Consider the following 18,582-nt stretch of genomic DNA (forward strand, 5'->3'; position numbering starts at 1 on the left):
GGCTAACCTGGGGCTGTGCACTGGAAGGGTGCAGACAGAGGGCCCAGGGCCAGCACAGTGCACTCGGGCTTCAGGAGAGCAGGTAACAAGAGCAGCATGCCTCGCAGGTGCCAACTGCTCAGGTGGGCGCCCTAGGGTTGCAGGAGGGCTCCCTGGGGGTGGGGCTCTTCTAGGTCCCGAAGTCTGGCCTCAGAGGCTGGGGTTTCTCCAGGTAGGCATTTTCAAAACACAGGCTACCCCCTGGATCTGCGGGGTGGGGGGGCTGCTAGCGCCCTGTCATAGGGGGACTTTCATGGCCCATTTTCCTGATGAGCACCCAGAGTCCCAGAAGCCAGGTGGTCCAGAGGCACTTGGGTGGGACAGGCCAGAGCCCTGCCCCTGTCTCCCCTCCCTTCTCTGGTGCCCCTTGGGGTTTGCCTGGAAGTGGGAGAAGTGCCCTTTTCCCGGTGAAGGTCACGTCGGTCTCGTGGGGTCCTATCCATTTCAAACCTGTCCCACCCAGCAGGGCCCAGGACTTGCCACAACTCCGCCAGGTTGAGCTCTGCCATCAACTACCCTCATCCTTCCCCAGAGCCCTAGGGTTGGGGTCCCCTCTCTGCGGCCCCCAGCCCCTGCTCTCCATTCTGATGCCTGGCCAGCGCCCCATCTCCAAACTTGTTTTCTCATGGAGGACTGGGAGTAACTTGGGCGGCTTAACTACAGGCAGCAGTGAGGCCCAAGCTTCTGGGGTGCAGTCCGCCAGTATTCCAGTCCCAGGCAGACAGGCAGAGGGGCCCCTCACTCCCGGGGCCTTTGCAACACAGTTTTCCAGGACTTCATGCGCCCCGGGGCTTGTCCACCTGAGGACCGGCTGTTCACCTCAAGCTAGAGCTTGAGCAGCTCCTTCTCGGTGAAGCCTGTCTGATAGGGCTTCACCCACCGGGATACCCCCCACTTTCCATGTCCCCACTTTCGGTGATCCGAGGTCGGGTGGCGATTGGGACTGTGAGTCGCGCAACTGGAGGACTGCGCTCGGCCCCTCCGCGCGCCCGCCGGGTCCAGTAGGGCGACGCGGTGGGTCAGCGGGTATCTCGCGCGTCCAGCCCCGGCTCCCACGCCCTCCGAGACCGCCCGGCGCCCCCACCCGGCCCCGCCCCCTCTAATCCCCTCCGCGGGCTGGGTCCCGGCGAGTCACAGCCCCGCCTCCCGGCCGCCTCAGGGGAGGGGCGTGTCCCGCGCCCAGCGAGTCGGGGCGGGCGTGGCCGGGCCGGGGTGGGGCCGGGGGCGGGGCAGAGGGCGGGACGGCCGGGGACCGGCCCCCACTGGCTGCCGCGCTTCAGGCAGCCCGGGCTCAGTGCACGGTGGCGGCGGCGGCGGTGGTACGGCTCGCTGGCGCCGCGCAGTCCTGCTCCGCCGGGCGCACGGACGCACGGGTCAGCCAACACTGCAGGCAGGGGACGCGGGCGCTGGGCCGCCGGGCAACGAGTGGAGCCAGAGCCGCACGCGGCGAGTGGGCGCCAGCGGCAGCCAGGTCGGTGCGCGGGCGCGGAGGGGTCGAGGCGGGCGCTCGGCGAGGCCAGAGCGCGCGGCGGGCTCATCTCCCCGAACTGTCTCTGCGGCGGGGCCCGGCGGGGGCGCAGGCTTCCCGCTCTGGAAAGTTTGCCGCCGCCGTCGCCGCCGCCGCCGCCGCCGCCGCCGCCCTGGGAGGGCTCCGCAGAAGTCAGGGAGGGAAGGGGGAGGAAGGGAGGGACCGCGGCGGGGAGGAGGCGGCCGGCGCCAGGCGGCCCGGGAGCCCAGGGCGGTGGCGGCGGGCGGGGCGGCCGGGGGTCGGCGGAGCCGCGGCGCAGAAGCCCAACCACCGCCGCTTCCGCCCCTGCGCGTCCCGGCTCCTCCCGGGTAACGAACTGCCGCCTTCTCCTGCAGTCTCCCGAGGGGGGCCCTCCTCCCGCCGGTTCCCGAGCGGGGCCATGGGGGGCAGTACGCCCGCGCGCGCCGCCTGAGGACGTCGTCGCCCTCGCCCCCACTATGGGCGCCGCGGCTCGCGCCCTAGCGATCTGCGTGGTGCTGGCGGTCATGACCCGCGCCGCCTCGATGCCTCCGGCCATGGAGCCGCGCGTCGTGCGGAGAGCGGCAGGTAAGGGTACCATAGAGGGGCGTCGGGGGCCCAGGAACGGGTTGCTGGGTGGGTGAGGGTGCGTCCTGGGCTGGCCCTGCGGAACCGGTGCCCGGGTTTCTGTAGCCCTCTTAAAGCTGGCGTGGCAGTTTGTGGGGCTCCTGGAGCCTCGGGGCTACTACCCAAGTGCGGAGCCGCGGCGGGGAGCGGGTCGCGACTGCGGCGTCCGCTGCCACTGACTCCCCGCGGTTCCCCAGTGGGGTGCAGCCTGACCCCGGGCAGCATCGAGAGGGCGCGGGGCTGCGTTTCCACGATTCTGCGGGCCTTCCCTGACGGAAAGTTCCTATTGTTGGTGCTGCAGTCCCAACCCGCCTCCGTCCCGGTTCATGACTTCGGCCTAAAGCGCGAGACCGCACTTTGTAGAGAGGGTGTGAGTGCGTCAGCCTGCCCCCCGCCCGCCCCCCCAGTGGCCTGCGTGACGACGCAACACGGTCTAGTGCCTCCGCTCGCCAGCCCTGCTCTCCTGCCCGGTGGCTGAAGGTGTCTGCCCCCCCGAGGGCGCGCGCCCGACTCCAGGCCAGGCGCCGGCGGGGGAGCGGGGAGAGGGCGGGGGTCCGAGGGCAGTGGAACCGCGGACCCCAGCCGGCTGTCAAGGTCGGGTGAACGTCGGTGGTCGGCAAGGGGCCAGTACGCGGAGCGCCGGGGAGGGGAGGGAACGCGTCCGTGCGCCAGGCCCCGCCCCGCACACGCGCCGCGACCCTCGAGGTGCAGCGCGCGCGGCCCCCTGCCGAGCCGGCTGTGCGCTCCGGGCGGCGCCGCCCCCCACACGCACAGCCAGGCTCCTGGCTGCGCCGGGAGGAGAGGGCCTGCCCGGGGGTACTGCCGGTTCCAGGCGCACAGGCGATCCGGGGGGCACAGCCGACTCTAGGGGCACAGGCGATCTCGGGGGCCGCGCGGAGGGAGGCCTTCGCCCGGTGAGCTCACGCCCCACCCGGGCGGGACCCGAACAGCCGCTCCTTTGTACCCGGCGCGGCCACAGACCGTGCATTGATGGCGGCCGCGCCGGCCTCGCGGTGAGGTGTGAGCTGAGCAGCGGCGGCGGGCGCGCCGTGCCAGGGAGGCGGCGGCCGCGGGCAGGACAGAGGCAGATGGCTGCCCTCCCCTCCCTGCGCCCCCGCGCTCCTTTCTACCGCGGCGGCTGCAGCCTCCCGGAACAATGTCATTTTTTTATGAATGAAATGGTCCCGGCGCTTGAATGTGTGTGTCATTCAGCGACGTGACAGAGGCCGTCGCGAGGTCAGCGCGCGCTTTTAGCGTCCTGCTCAGGCGGCCCCAGCGTCCAGGGGCGCCGAATAGGCGGTCGCGGGGGGAGCCCCGAATTAGCATTCGTATTCAGATAAAGATATTACTCCCTACGGCAGAGGAATGTCAACTAGCCCCGACCGGGTGGCAGGCGGGGCTCCAGAGCCTCCCGGGACCCCCTGAGGCATTCGGGGGGCGGGCATGGGGGCGAGCCTTCCTCCCTCTGGGAACGCACCCGAGGCAGGGCCTGGGACACAGTGGCAGGAGGGACCCCGGGGCCCGGGGCCTCTTTCCTCCATTAGAGATAGCTGTGCCCCTCCCGGAAGGAGAGCTGGTGGGACAGGTAGTGAGTGGCTAGGTCAGCGAAGCTAATCCAGCTCGTGAAGTAGATGGACCAGGCAGTAAACATTCAAAGACCTCGTGAAATGTAGAGGTTCCAGCTGACATTTTACTGGGAAACATGAATCAGGAAGCCAGAGTTAGCTGGGGCAGAGGTGGGGAAGGTGAGGGCCTCTGGCCTGACCTGGGCAGCCTTCTCCAAATGGGCCCCAGTATTCCCTGTGAGGGACATGGGTGGGGGGCACTCCGCCTACCCTCTGACTCCACCCAGTCAGGAGGAGTCCTTTGGGCGGACAGGCATTGCCCAGAAAAGCCCTGGTTGCACCCTCCCCCTCCCCCCACCCCATGGGGCCGGACTTTGAGCCCCACAGCCCTCTGGGTGGTTCATTAACCTGGTTCAGCAAGAGGATGGACTTCTGACCTCAGCCCGGGACCCAAGCAGAGACGCACCCCTGCCCCCAGGGCCTCAGCTCTGCTTGGGGCTACTCTGGGGCTCGGTGTGCCCCATTTCAAAACCAAAACTAAAGGGGAACAGGAGCTGCAGCAGGCCTGAGTGACTTTGAAGTAAGCAATGAGGGGAGTTTTTTCTGGACGGGATGGGAGCTTCCTGACTCCAGATCCTGCTAGGGCTCTGCTCTGGGTGCCCTCCTCCAGCCCCAGTTACCTCCCTATTTGAGGACAGGTAATGGTAGAATTCTGGAAAGGGCAGGCTGGGTCATCGTAAGCCCACATTCACTTGCCTGACCTCCAATCTCCCCCTTTTTTTCTAACTTTGTTATCAAACTTTTCAGAAAGTTTCCAGGTGGGGAAGGGGGAAGATCAGATTTTCTCCCTTGACTTCGGGTTCCCTTTGAGACAAGCTGTCTCTCTTGCACTATTTGAAAGCATGTAGGTCCCATACTCTGAAGTTGGAAACCTTCAGCACACGTCCAGAACCAGAACCCTTTGTTCTTCATTCTACCTCAAACCCCCAATTTCTTGGGTACAGCCAGCTCCAATGGCTCATTTGAATCAGGTCTGCATTTGTTCTTTGGGTTGCCCCCAACCCAAGGCCCTTCTGAGGGAATGTGGTCCAGCCCCTGTGCAGTCCCTGTGCACTGGCAGGGCTCAACTGTAGCGACCTGAATCCAGGAGTGTTTCCTCCCTGTTGCGAGTCAGGGGCCCAGCGGCAGCCCTCCCAACTAGGCCTGCCCTGGACGTCACCTGGTGACCTCAATGGTGATGGTTTTGGTGTCCCACCCCTGCTGTCATGTGATCCAGCCCTTCCACCGCTATGGTGGCCGCCCTGGCCTTCCAGTGGGATTTCTGCCCTGTGTCCCGGAGGTGGGGGGTGGACGGTTGAGGCACAAGGCCAGTGAGTTAGCAGAATCATGAACACCCTGTGACTGGGAAATAGGCCTGCAAGCACAGCTGGGCTTTTCCAGGATAGAGTACCCCTTGAGCTGTGCCCTTGGGCTGCCCTTCGCACGCAGTAGCTGGTGGCGCCCAGACCCCATTGGGGTGGGGGTGCTGGTGACCCCATTGGGGTGGGGGTGCTGGTGGGGGCAGACATTCCAGCTGGGCCCATTTCCCTCAATGGCACGTGGGTACCTGCCATGGCACACAGGACTTGGTCTCCAGCATGTGTGGGCCCCAGCACTGGTGTAGATGCAGGCAGAGCCTCTTTGTGTCAATGGAGAAAGACTCCCTCCTGGGGCTGCTGGGGGTGGGCACTGAGCACCGAGTTCCTCTATTGCTCCCTAGGGTAGAGCCTATGGTGACAGGTTTTGTGCCCACCCGTGCCCATCGCTTTGGGCCCTGCCTATCCTCTGTCCCCCTGCCTGACCCTATGCACTCAGCGACACTGCTGGGTCACGACTTGGCATGGGCCTGGTGGATCAGATCCCCTGGAGGCTACCTGGGTCCAGGGCTCCCCAGCTTTGGCACCTGGGCACATCCGGGGCTGGGCCTCAGTTGATGGCAGCATCTGTCCATCAGCGGATGGCTGGCCTAGGGGCTGCTCCATGTCTCCCCAGTCCCATGCTGGACCAGGCTGAAGGAAATGCTATGTGGATGGTTGACCTGCCAACGTTGCCCAGACCAAACCAGAATCAAGCACACTGTTGCCCTTGGGCCGGGGCCTGGGGCTGAGGCTGCCGGGACCAGTCTGTCCTTAGCCTTCTGGGGGGCCTCAGCCAGCTCCCAGCACTGGGTGGTCCCCACAGGCCATAGTAGCCAGGACTGGGGGGGTTGGAGGTTAGAGTAGGAGTCCTGACTGTGGGCCCCAGGGGTGTAGACTTGAGGATACTTCAGAGACCCTTCTAGAGGGCCTGGACAGGTGGGACTGCCGGAAGTAAGTAGGCAGACTTGGGACTGTCCAGGGAGCCAGGGGCTGGTGTGGCCAGAGTGGGCAGCTGGGCCCTCGAATCTAGGCCACGCGTCGGCAGAATGACAAGTGACAGTGTAACTGACCCAGCTGGGTCTGGGGAAGGAGGCCTGGGCGGTGGGACCACCCACCCTTGTCCTGGGCCCCAAGCCCAGGCCTCCTGCCTGCACTGGGCATTGTCTGGCCCTGGCAGGGATGCCTGGGGGTGATCGTCAGCCCCGCCAGTGGTGTATCCCTGGATGGCAGGCCTCGGCCCTTTGCGAGCTGGGCAGCTGCTGGGGAGGGAGGAAGGCCCCTGGGCTTACCCGTGGATATCTGCCCTTGGCGAGGATCCCCTCCCCCAACAGAACATTGGCACGTAAGGTGGGCCAGGGCCCCTTAGCCCTGGCATCAGGGCTCCCACTCTGACCTGCTCCTGGCTGAATCTGAACAGTCTCCCACTCCTCCCAGCTTGGGTCCTTATCCATGAAATTGGGTGGGGGCGTCCAGGTCCCCTTAACCTGCTGGCCGATGAGACACTGCTGGCTAGACACAGTACCCTCTCTGTATGAGCTTTTTCTTGCTGTGTGTTTAGTGTAGTGCTGACCTGTGGCTCACACACATGACACTCCCTCCTAAGTCAGGGTCCGGGTGTTCCACGACCCTGAGCGCCTCCACCCTGGGCCAGCCCCTGAGGTCACTGGCCCACAGCAAGTGCTGCTCTGGGAGGTTCGGCCCATGCTGCCCAGACATGGCGGCTTCCTTCTCGAACTGGGGAGGGTCTGTTCTCTGGTCCAGAAGTGCTTTTGCCACCAAGGGGAGAGATGGGGTGTTAAGTGGGACCCCTGCCCATACCCTGTCTGTCCTGCCTTGAGCCTCCATTTCAGGCTAGAAGGCAGAGGTCTGTGGAGGACTGCCTGCCGACTGCCTGGTTTTGAATGGCCTGTGAACTCAGGGTGCAGTTTGCATTTCTGAGTGGTTGGGAAAAAGCAGAGGAAGAGTAACACTTCAGGATGCTTTGCCCTGGGAATTCTTGGTGTCCATCAGGATGGTCCGGCGGGAATGCAGCAGAACCTGCTTCATCATGTGTCATTCGCGTCAGTGCCCCCATGGTCTAGGGGTCCTCGGGGCGCACCCCCCATTGGCAGGGCTGGATGTCACTATCCCCAGCCCTTTGCAGGATTATGGGCACTGGACACAGAGCCTCTGGGCCCTAGATGCCCCCGCCACAGCCTCCGTGCATGTCTGGGCGGTGGGCCTGCCGTGGTGCCTCGGCGGGGACGCCCAGGATTCCTATTTTGGGGGCGCCTGCCTTAGGGTCCTCCATCTCCTCCACAGAGGCCCCGGGGCCTGAGCCTGGCCAGCATGAACAGCTGGTCTTTGGCAGCGGGGACACCGTGGAGCTGAGCTGCCATGCACCTGCTGGTGGTCCCACAGGGCCCAGCGTCTGGGTCAAGGATGGCGTGGGCCTGGTGCCTTCTGACCGCGTCCTGCTGGGGCCTCATCGGCTGCAGGTGCTCAATGCCTCCCACGAGGACTCAGGGGCCTACAGCTGCCGGCAGCGGCTCACGCACCGTGTGCTCTCCCACTTCAGTGTGCGAGTGACAGGTGAGTGCCCGCTGGGCTCCCCCAGGCTCACTGCATGGCCTTGGGAGGGTGCAGGCTCATGTGGGCTCCCCTAGGCTCACCCTATGGCCATGGCGGGGCTGGGTGGGGGATGTGATGGGTGAGTGGCTGCGAGGTGAGGGGTTGGGACCATGCTCCCACAGCACCCCACATTGAGCATCTTTGTGGTCGTTGATAGAGAAGGAGGCCCCCCAGAGACTCAGGAGGGGTGGTAGACACCGGGGAGTAGGCGCTGGGTGCTTGCCTGTCAGGGGGCTGACTCCTGCGCACTCTGTTGCCTGAATTTCAGATGCTCCGTCCTCCGGAGATGATGAAGATGGGGAGGACGAGGCTGAGGATACAGGTGAGCCCAGATTGCAGGCATGCAGGGCTGGCTAAGGGTGGGGATCTGCCTTCCCAGGGGTGGGCCTGCTTTCTAGGTGCCAAGCCCTCCACTGTCATCGGGCAGGTGGGAGACTGAGGCCTGGGGGTCACCACCTCAGGGCCGTGACGAGTGTGGGTTCCCCTCAGTGTGGCGGCCCTGAGCTCTAGGTGGCAGTAAGGCCTTGGGTGTGGTGGCCCAGGCCAGATATGTCTTTGGCAGGGCTGCTGTGGGGCCGTCGGCCTGGGGCATTAGGGGCAGGGGAGGTGGGAGCAGAGGGTGGCTGTGGACTCCAGGAACCAAGTTTTGGACATGTGCTCAATGTAAACCGGAGGCTGTTGCATCTGCTGGGTGGGGGGGGCTGCAGGTGTGGGGAGCAGGCGGGTGACAGCACGTGGGGGTTTAAGCCTGTCTGTCACAGAGGGGCTGGTTAGGGGCGATGGGCTGTCTGTTTTTGGAGGAGCCAAGTTTGAGAAGCTGAGAGATGTGGAACAGGGGTGGGAGGCCCTGCGGGGTCCAGTGGCGGAGAGGTGAGGGGGAGCCAGCCAGGTATGCGGGCCTGGGTGGGGACGTAGGAGGGGAGTGGTCCCGGCAGAGGGCCAGGCCCCATAGGTTGGCTCCACCTTGGGTGTGCACAAGGGCAGAGGCATGAAAGGGCCCTTCCTAAGAAGCTGCTAGGTTTCCTCTCTTTTCCCTTTTTTCCTTTGGCTGCTAGTAGTTCAGAGCCAAACTCCAGGCCCACCTGGAGCCTCAAGCACCCCCAGCCATGCCAGGCCATGCTGGTGCCCCCTCCCCCATTAGCCGGTGGGCTCAGCAGCTCTGAGGGTTGCTGCCAGGGCTGCTCTCCATAGGCACTGTCTAGCAGCACTGAGCTGCCATGGTCTCAGCCTGCCGGTCACCCCGGGGGTCTCTGTCCCTGGAGGGCTCCCTGCTTGGGCCTCGGTGCCCTCCTCTGTCAGGTGGTTGTGTTGAAGGCAGTAGGGCAGAGGTGGGGGTGAAAGGGGTATCTCTCCCGTCTTAGGGGATGCTGGTCCAACCTCCCATGGCAGGAAGGCAGCCTGCATTCCAGCAACAAGGAAGGATGGAAACCAGTTAGGGTGGGGATGGGGTGGTAAAACCAGGAGAGGGGCAGGGCCTCCCAGATGCTGTGTCACCATTTCTACTCCCCCTGCCCATCAGGCCCTAGCGTGCTCTAGAGGGTGACTTCAGGTCTCAAGGGTTCTAGCAGGTACCTGGCCACCTGTGAGATCTGGGCTCTGCACCTTCCTGGCTTCCAGGTCCTGGCCTTGCTTGTCGGTCTGGCTGGGCTTCATGACCTGGGCTGACCTGGTTCTGAGGCCTGCTGGGTCTGTGCCTCAGTGGACTGGCTCCAAATGTGCCTCCCTGGGTGGGTGGGTGGTCCCCCAGGAGGTACCGCTGTGTCTTGAAGGCTCCTCAGTCAGGGTGTACTGTTCCGGACCCTTGGGTCCCCTTGGCTGGGAGGGTGCTTGGGGGAGGTGGCCAGGGCAGGGAAGGGACGCGTGTCTCGGCTTTGAGAATGCCAGGAGGTGATGTTGGGGCTGTCGGTGTCCTTGTCCAGACGAGGCAGCAGGCCTCAGAAGTCTGATACTGTGCTCAGGAGGGGACTAAGGCTGGAGGCATGGGCAGCCTGGTGGCCTCCGAAGGCGGGGTCAGACGGGCCTCTACCCCCACCCTGGACTGGCAAGTGCCCCTCTGTCAGCAGGGGCTCCTTACTGGACGCGGCCCGAGCGGATGGACAAGAAGCTGCTAGCGGTGCCCGCCGCCAACACCGTGCGCTTCCGCTGCCCAGCCGCCGGCAACCCCACGCCATCCATCTCCTGGCTGAAGAACGGCAAGGAGTTCCGAGGCGAGCACCGCATCGGGGGCATCAAGGTGGGCCTGCTGGTGGGTGGTGTTGGCCAGTGGAGGTTGGGCCACCGTTCCTCACCTGCACACCTGCCCACAGCTACGACACCAGCAGTGGAGCCTGGTCATGGAGAGCGTGGTGCCCTCAGACCGCGGGAACTATACGTGTGTTGTGCAGAACAAGTTCGGCAGCATCCAGCAGACCTACACCTTGGACGTGCTGGGTGAGGCTCTGGACTGGCGGGGGGCGGGGTGTGGCGGGGTCTGGTGGTTCAGGGCCGGGCCGCCCCTGAGCCCCATCTGACCCCGCAGAGCGCTCGCCGCACCGGCCCATCCTGCAGGCCGGGCTGCCTGCCAACCAGACGGCTGTGCTGGGCAGTGACGTGGAGTTCCACTGCAAGGTGTACAGTGATGCACAGCCCCACATCCAGTGGCTCAAGCACGTGGAGGTGAATGGCAGCAAAGTTGGGCCCGACGGCACCCCGTATGTCACCGTGCTCAAGGTGAGTGCCACCCCGAGCTGGGTGTTGGCAGGGCTGCGGGCTCCTGCTCAGGGTGCTGGGCCTGGCCTGCCCTGTGGCCGGCTGGAAGGCATCCCAGCAGGGAGGCCGGTTGGGTCACGGGTGTTGGGGGAGCTTGGCATCCGACCAGTGGGGGAGAAGCGGTACGGTGGGTGGGGGTCGGCTTGGGAGTCTGGGCCCAGTCCCGGCACATGAGGCAGGCAGTGCGTGGCCCTGCAGTGAGTCCTCAGTTTCCCGGTCTGCTCTACGGGTTGGCCTCAGCCCTGGAGGCGGGCGTGCACAAAGCACCCTGGGCCAGGCTCAAGCTCCAGGCCCTGTGGCAGGCAGGTGGCCGCTGAACCCTTGGGGCATGGCCCGCTCTGGGACCCAAGGTGCAGGCCACCATGCCTCGCACCTGATTCGGCACCGTCTGCATGCACAGAGCACAGCTCGTGCCCACCTACCTCCCTCGGCCCCCACTTTGTTCCCACGGCCCCAAGTTGGGACGGTTGCGACATTGTCAGCCCAGAAAGAAACATCTGTTGCTCATGAGGGTGGAGAGCAGGCACTTGGGCTGAGAGTGGGAGTGCAGGCCCAAACACAAAGGCCGCGGTGGCCCCGTCAGGCAAGATCTCAACACACCCCGGAACAGAGCCAGGCCCTGCCGGGACCCTGGGGTAGGCAGGCGGAGGGCCAGCCCTGGAGGGCCATGCTCTGGGCTGAAGTTGGGGGGGCAGGCCGAAGGCACATCCTGAGTAACCACGGCCCACTACTGGGAGGTGCTTCCATGACCTCCTCCAGGAAGCCTTCCTGCCTGGCATAGCCTGGCCCACCCCCTCCGTTCCTTGAGTGCCACCCCTGTGGCGGGGTCTGCTCCGGGCCCTGAGCCCACATGGCCACTCTGTGCCCGGCCGGGCTGCCAAGGGCGCACCTAAGCCGGGTCTCTTGTCCCCGCAGTCCTGGATCAGTGAGAGTGTGGAGGCCGACGCACGCCTCCGCCTGGCCAATGTGTCCGAGCGTGATGGGGGCGAGTACCTCTGTCGAGCCTCCAATTTCATAGGCGTGGCTGAGAAGGCCTTTTGGCTGCGTGTTCACGGGCCCCAAGCAGGTAACAACTCTGTCCCACGCTGTCTGGCACGCCGAGCTCCAGCTCCGACGCCCTGGCCATGCGCCCACCTGCACGCCCCCATCCTGCTCGCTCCCTGCCCCGTGGCTCACGCTGTGCTCCTGACACAGCCACGTCTGCGATGTGGGTGCCACTGGCCTCCACGTGACCATGTGCTTCAAGCCCCTGTGGCCTGTGCTGACCCCGTCTGCGCTCCCATGGCACCCCCAGGAGGCCATCAGCCCCGGCAGAGGCTGTGCCCCTCTGTGAGCTTCTACCCTGTCCCTGCCCTGCGTGTGTGTGTGCGTGTGCATGTGTGTCTATGTGTGTGTGTGCACGTGCGTCTCTTGCCCACGTTCTCTCGCCTGCTCTTGTGACCTCTGCCCCTGGCTCTCCCACCTGCGCCATTCCTCTCGGTCTATCGGTCAGTCCATCCACTCAGCTGCCCACCCATGCTCCCCACCTGCGCCCCCTGTGTGCACGCTAACCTTGCATGCTGCGTGGGTGCAGCTTGCTGCTGGCCGCACGCCTGGCGCTCACCTGGGACAGAGGACTCGCCGGTGGAGGGACTGGCTTCGGGCTCTGTGTGGACGCACGAGGCGGAAGACCCCTGGCGCCGTGGCCGTGGTTGTGGTGGTGGTGGCAGCGGCGTTTTCCTTGCAGCCTGGCTGGATCATCACCGCGTGGACTCTGGCCGTGGTGCCCGTGGGAGGTGCTGGCGCTCGCCTATCGCGCTCTGTTCTCTCTTTGTAGACGGCGGGCGCTAACACCACCGACAAGGAGCTAGAGGTTCTGTCCTTGCGCAATGTCACCTTTGAGGACGCTGGGGAGTACACGTGTCTGGCGGGCAATTCTATCGGGTTTTCCCATCACTCTGCGTGGCTGGTGGTGCTTCCAGGTACTGGCTCCTGCTGCTGCTTGCTCTGTTCCTGTCCTCTTGGGCTCGCTGGCTTGGGACACTCCATGGCTGCCAGGGACAGGCAGGGGACCCTGCGGCCCGTGGCCAGCTTACTCCACAGAGTGCTCATGCAGGCCCAGTGGCGGGCATGGGAACGGAGTTGACAACACCGTGTCTTGGCTCAGGGTCCCTCCCCTGGAGCCCCCCGCTCTCAGCCAGGTCCCCAAGAGCCTAGGTGGTAGCATTGGCGTCTCCCCGGGTGGTGGGCGTATGTGCTGCTGGCTCTCCTGGGCTCCTCCGCTCCTGGGCGTCCCCCTGCTGACCCAGCATCTCTGACCGCAGGGCCCTTGGTACACCCCCTCTGGGGTCTGAGCCCCTTTCCCCACGCCCACTGTGTCTCTGGCTCAGGCCCAGGGCAGCTCGTGGGGGCTCCCGTGCAGGTGGGCCAGGCCTGCAACGCCCATGTCTTTGCAGCTGAGGAGGAGCTGGTGGAGGCTGGTGAGGCTGGCAGCGTGTACGCGGGCGTCCTCAGCTACGGGGTGGGCTTCCTCCTCTTCATCCTGGTGGTGGCGGCCGTCACTCTCTGCCGCCTGCGTACGCCCCCGAAGAAGGGCCTGGGCTCGCCCGCCGTGCACAAGGTCTCCCGCTTCCCACTCAAGCGACAGGTAACAGAAAGTAGATACCAGGTTCTGAGCTGCCTGGCCTCCCAGACCCTCCATGGCCGCGTCTCCTGGGCTGCTGAGCTTAGCACCCTGCGGTGTCTGGGAACTGGGGCCCACGTGGGGACACGGGTGTGTGTGGCGGCTGAGGCAACCCCACTCTTGACTTTGCCATTCCCCGGGTCACTTTGTCTTCACGTAGCACTATGTGGAGCTTGAACAGCCCTCCCCCCAAGCCCTGGCCAGCCCTGCCCATGCAGAGAGAGCTGCAGCCTAACCGTCCCCAGCCCCCCACCAACCCTGCCGTGGTTTGGCCCTGCGGCACCAACCTGTCCCTGCCGACCCAAGCAGGTGTCCTTGGAGTCCAACTCGTCTATGAACTCCAACACACCCCTGGTACGCATCGCCAGGCTGTCCTCAGGGGAAGGCCCCGCACTGGCCAATGTCTCCGAGCTGGAGTTGCCTGCTGACCCCAAGTGGGAGCTGTCCAGGGCCCGGTCAGTGGTGGCGATGGGACCTTGTGTGCCAGGGCTGGGGGCACATATGGGGTGTAGCCTTGTGGTGGGGGAGGAGGGCTCCCTCAGAAGCCTGATTGGATTCCAGTCAGAGGCAGGTGGGAATTGGCTCCCTGCATAGGGTGGCCACCACTGGACGTGGTGCTGGGGCCAGAGAAGGCTGGGCCAGGGACCCTGCAGGTGGGGGACACCCCTGCACAGTGCTCCATCTGGAGGGCCCCGCACAGTAAGAGGCTGGAAGGCCAGCGTTCTCCATCCTCACGAGCAAAGTTGTAGGGGCACATATGGAGGGCTTCCTGGAGGCAGTGGCACCGAGCCTCTGAAACGGCCTGGGACAGAGCCTGGAGCAGGCGGCGTGCTCATGGCTTCCTATCTCTGCTGCCAGGCTGACACTGGGCAAGCCACTTGGGGAGGGATGCTTCGGCCAGGTGGTCATGGCGGAGGCCATTGGCATCGACAAGGACAGGGCTGCCCGGCCCGTCACTGTGGCAGTGAAGATGCTCAAAGGTGAGGGAAGGGTGGGCTGTGGTGGGAGGGTCCGGTCAGGGCTGGAGCAGCAGTCCCTAAGGTGGTCTCCCTCCTTTACAGATGACGCCACGGATAAGGACCTATCGGATCTGGTATCTGAGATGGAGATGATGAAGATGATCGGCCGCCACAAGAACATCATCAACCTGCTGGGGGCCTGCACCCAGGGCGGTAGGTGCCATGGCGGGGGCAGGGGGCTCACGGCCTGTTGGGGGAACCTTCTCTGAGGCTCCTGTGCCCCCAGGGCCCCTGTACGTGCTAGTGGAGTATGCGGCCAAGGGTAACCTGCGGGAGTACCTGCGGGCACGGCGGCCCCCGGGCCTGGACTACTCCTTCGACACCTGTGGGCCACCCGGGGAGCAGCTCACCTGCAAGGACCTGGTGTCCTGCGCCTACCAGGTGGCCCGGGGCATGGAGTACCTGGCCTCCCAGAAGGTAAGCGGGGGCGGGAGGGCGGGCACAGGCCCCTCGGCCAGTGGGGGCCCCGTGGGAGCCTCAAACCCCCTCCACCCTCCCCCAGTGCATCCACAGGGACCTGGCCGCCCGCAATGTGCTGGTGACCGAGGACAATGTAATGAAGATTGCGGACTTCGGCCTGGCCCGCGATGTGCACAACCTGGACTACTACAAGAAGACCACCAACGTGAGCCCCGCTAAAGGCGGGGGTCGGTCGGTTGGAGGCTAGGGAGGGCTCCCCCCTGCCCATAGGAGGGCCCCTGACCCAGCGTACCCCCTTCCTCCGCCCAGGGCCGGCTGCCTGTGAAGTGGATGGCACCTGAGGCCTTGTTTGACCGGGTCTACACCCACCAGAGTGATGTGTATGTAGTCTCCTAGATCCTGAGGAGGGCCAGGGGTTGGGAGCTGTGGGGGACGTGGAACTGTGTCAAGGGGACGCAGGACACGGTTGGGAGCCTCCTGGGCCCTGGCCCATCACCCCTGTGCTCTGCTGGGGGTCTGCTCAGGGAGGCAGGCTGACCGTCCTGTGCTCCCCACCAGCTGGTCCTTTGGGGTCCTTCTCTGGGAGATCTTCACCCTGGGAGGCTCGCCATACCCCGGCATCCCCGTGGAGGAACTCTTCAAGCTTTTGAAGGAGGGTCACCGCATGGACAAGCCGGCCAACTGCACACATGACTTGTGAGTGTCCCCACTTTCTCCAGCTGGCAGGGTTCCCAAGGGGTGCAGGCGGGGCTGAGGGCAGGCGGGGAGCCTTTCCCAGCTGCCACCCCCACCCCCCCGCAGGTACATGATCATGCGGGAATGCTGGCATGCTGTGCCCTCCCAGAGGCCCACCTTCAAGCAGTTGGTGGAGGACCTGGACCGTATCCTCACTGTGACATCCACAGATGTGAGTGCCACCCCCTCCCCCCGCCCGTGCTGTGTGGAGGACGTGGCATTGACCTCCACCCTCCCACAGGAGTACTTGGACCTGTCTGTGCCTTTTGAGCAGTACTCACCAGGCGGCCAGGACACCCCAAGCTCCAGCTCCTCGGGGGACGACTCTGTGTTTGCCCATGACCTGCTGCCTCCAGCCCCCACCAGCAGTGGGGGCCTGCGGACGTGAAGGGCCAGCAGCCTGCAGGCCGAGCCCCCACCACTGTTGAGAGTGGACGCCAGCTCCCCCCTACCCTGTGCTGCTGGTGGCATGCTGTCAACCACTGGGGCCCCTTTGCCTGGGCCCGAGCCTGGGACAGACAGACAATGGACAGACACTTGTGTGTGTGTGTGTGCACCCGTGTGTGTGAGTGTGAGTCTTGAGGCCCCCTGCACAGGGATCCCTGGGGTGCCCACTCTGCTGTACAGTGACCTCCTGGCCACCAGCGCCGGCAGCACCAGGGGGACAAATGTAGAATGTAAAGGGGTTCCTCCAGGAGCCCCTCAGGACAGGGAGCCGGGCCCCTTCCCCAGGCTCCCTTCCCCCCACATCCGTTGCCTCCCAGGGGCCGGTGGGGGGGTGGGCAGGCTCTGGCATGCAGTGTGGACCAAGGCCCCTAGGGCTGAGCCTGCGGGGTAGCCCTTATGCGGCAGGCCCCCGCCATGCACCACCTTGTGCCTGGGGATGCGTGTGAGCAAACCACCCCACCCCGCCCCAGCCTGCCCCATGTCCCCCCCCCAGCTCCTTGGAGGCTAAATTACGGGTACCTGAAGGCAGGAGCCTTTACCTTCTCTCCGAGAGGTTCATTCCAGAAATGAGTGTACATTTATATAAATAGAAGCCATGCCTATATATATGCATATCTATATGGAAGAAAGATTGGTGTGGCCGGCACAGGACCCTGGGGGCCCAGGGAGCCTCCCCGAGGGATTTGCTGTTGAGACAAGAGCAAACACCAGCACACCACGGGGTGGCTTTTCTGACAGTTTTGTTTTAAAAATTGTACCTGGACCTGTATATTTGTAAAGCTATTTATCGATCGCCCAGAACCCCTGCCCCCCGCCCCACACTCATAGTGTTGAGACAGCCGCATGGCACAGAGGTTTCAGTTTTAACTTATTAACCGCGGAGAAGGGACCGTGGGGTTGTGATAGTGCTGGGTGTGGCCTGCCACCCCCCAAAACCCAGCGAGTTCCTTTGTGCCCTCAAGGGTTGTTCATAGTTTGAGGTGATTCTAGTGAGGTGTTTTGTTTCCTTTGGCCTTCTTTTGCAAGGGAATTAGATTTCTATAGGGTTTTTCTTTAGGAGATTTATTTTTTGGGACTTCAAAGCAAGCTGGTATTTTCTTCCAAGTTCTAATTGCCATGTGCTCCGGGTGGGGAGGTGGCTTCCGGTGGGGGCCAGCCCTGCATGCAGGCTTCAATGTTATTAGATGTTACAAGTTTATATATATCTATATATATAATTTATTGAGTTTTTACAAGATGTATTTGCTGTAGACTTAACACTTCTTGCGCAATGCTTCTAGACTTTATAGCCCAGACTGCCACCTTTCAAAGCTTGCAAGAGAAAGCGGTGAATTCAGTTTTGTTACTTTTTGTACTGTTAGTGGCCCAAATTTGGGGGCCTGTTTTTTGTTCATCAGCTGGCCAACTGGGCAATGGTTCAGGGTGGTCTTTGTTCTCAGGGGCCCCCCTCCCCTGCCTTATGGGAGCCAAAGGTGTTGGCCCAAACTGGCAGATGTGCTTTCCAGAAAATAAACGGAGACAACTGGTTCCTGTCCTGATTCTGTGCCTTGTTGTTTCCGGCCCTCTGGAACCCCAGGCAGTTCAGCATCCTTAATGTCCACCTGGGACAGGTCCTATCATCTGTTCTCCCCACCCCAAGGATGTAGGGGTCCCCAGCTGCTGGCACAGACTGGGACTGGCTGCCTGGGGTCACAAGCCCAGGTCCTGGCTAGGACAGAACAATCCTGGGCAAAGCCAAGGCACAGGTGAGGATGGTCTGCTGTGTGCAGCTGCATGGGGGTCCAACCTTAGGGCCATGTGTGGTCTTCACTGTCTGAGGTCCCCAAGGGCAGGGAATGGTGGCAAGGGGGTGTCCAGGGGATTGGCAGTGAGAGCATCCTGGGATGTGGCTGAGCAAGGAGGAAGGCAGGTCCTGCCAAGCCCCCTGGTTGCCCCCAGCTCCTGGAATCTAGGTAGGCTCTGGGGGTCCTGTGCAGACATCTGCAGCGGCTTCTGACGCTTCCCTCCCTCCTGCACATCCCACGTGCTAGCATCTGCGGTTACCTGGGGAGAAGCTGGTTTCTAGCTGGGTTCCCCTCATGGAGCCACATGTCAGCAAAGCTCTCACCTGGCCCCTGATTCAGCCAGACCCAGGGAGAGTGCTGTCTGCCCTGGGGGCCACACTCTAGCTCCTGGATGCTTACCCCATCCCAGGCCTGGTACCACACCCTTGGGCTTCACCTGCACCCCTGCATTCCACCATTTCTGCAACTTTGGGCAGAGGCTGCATGCTGACCCTTAGCTAGTTGGGACACTGAGGACCCAGTGACAGGATCTGGTCCCCTCTGCTCTGCGTTCTCAGTCTGAGGGAGTGGGGACACCGATCAGGGCACCCACCCATGCACCGGTGAGGTAAGTCTGGGAAGCCTTCCTAAAGGAGGTGGCAGTGCCCAGGCTAGACCGTGAGGCTAGAGAGGATTCAGGGATGGGCAGCCAAGCACAAAACTTGGCCCAGGTCCTCTCTGGCGCCCAGTGCTGTGTAGGGCCCCTCTCCCTCCTTCCTCTGCTGACCCCTGGTCTGGTCCCAGCGGAGAGGACCGCTCCGGGTTAACCAGCCACCTGGCTGTGTCAACTTTTAACTCTGGCTTTTCAGAAATCGCTCCTGCTGTAGCTGTGTTCAACTCACTTTCCAAGTCTGGGGCTTCCCTGGAAGGGAGGATCTGAATCCAGTGGGTGACACCCCCCCCCCATACCGCGACCCCACTGGGAAGCTCTCCCTGCCCCCGGTCCAGCCTGCCAGAGACCCGGTGTTCTTGGAGTCACCAGCACTCTGGGGAGATGGGGGCCG

General features: G+C 63.8%; 1 protein-coding gene across 10 annotated transcripts; it reads left to right on the top strand.

Moving 5' to 3' along the window:
• Nucleotides 1-1,317: 1,317 nt before the first annotated feature.
• Nucleotides 1,318-17,293, top strand: FGFR3 (fibroblast growth factor receptor 3). Of its 10 annotated transcripts, none has more exons than XM_045074658.1 (18): nt 1,318-1,510; nt 1,903-2,113; nt 7,416-7,685; nt 7,993-8,046; nt 9,785-9,957; nt 10,031-10,154; nt 10,243-10,433; nt 11,388-11,538; nt 12,908-13,104; nt 13,444-13,589; nt 13,993-14,114; nt 14,196-14,306; nt 14,380-14,570; nt 14,656-14,778; nt 14,883-14,953; nt 15,132-15,269; nt 15,375-15,480; nt 15,550-17,293. In XM_045074658.1, exons 2-18 carry the CDS (start codon nt 2,005-2,007, stop codon nt 15,694-15,696), a joined length of 2,424 nt encoding a protein of 807 aa, XP_044930593.1. In that variant the 5' UTR covers nt 1,318-1,510; nt 1,903-2,004; the 3' UTR covers nt 15,697-17,293. The 10 variants fall into 10 exon arrangements, with proteins under 10 accessions (XP_044930593.1, XP_044930573.1, XP_044930574.1 ...); XM_045074638.1 differs by having other exon boundaries at nt 1,374-1,510; nt 12,908-13,098; nt 13,441-13,589; XM_045074639.1 differs by having other exon boundaries at nt 1,374-1,510; nt 12,908-13,098.
• Nucleotides 17,294-18,582: the final 1,289 nt, after the last annotated feature.

This window comes from Mustela putorius, unplaced genomic scaffold (genome assembly GCF_011764305.1).
Source record: "Mustela putorius furo isolate JIRA1106 unplaced genomic scaffold, ASM1176430v1.1 tig00000083_pilon_pilon_pilon, whole genome shotgun sequence".
Lineage (NCBI taxonomy): Eukaryota > Metazoa > Chordata > Mammalia > Carnivora > Mustelidae > Mustela > Mustela putorius.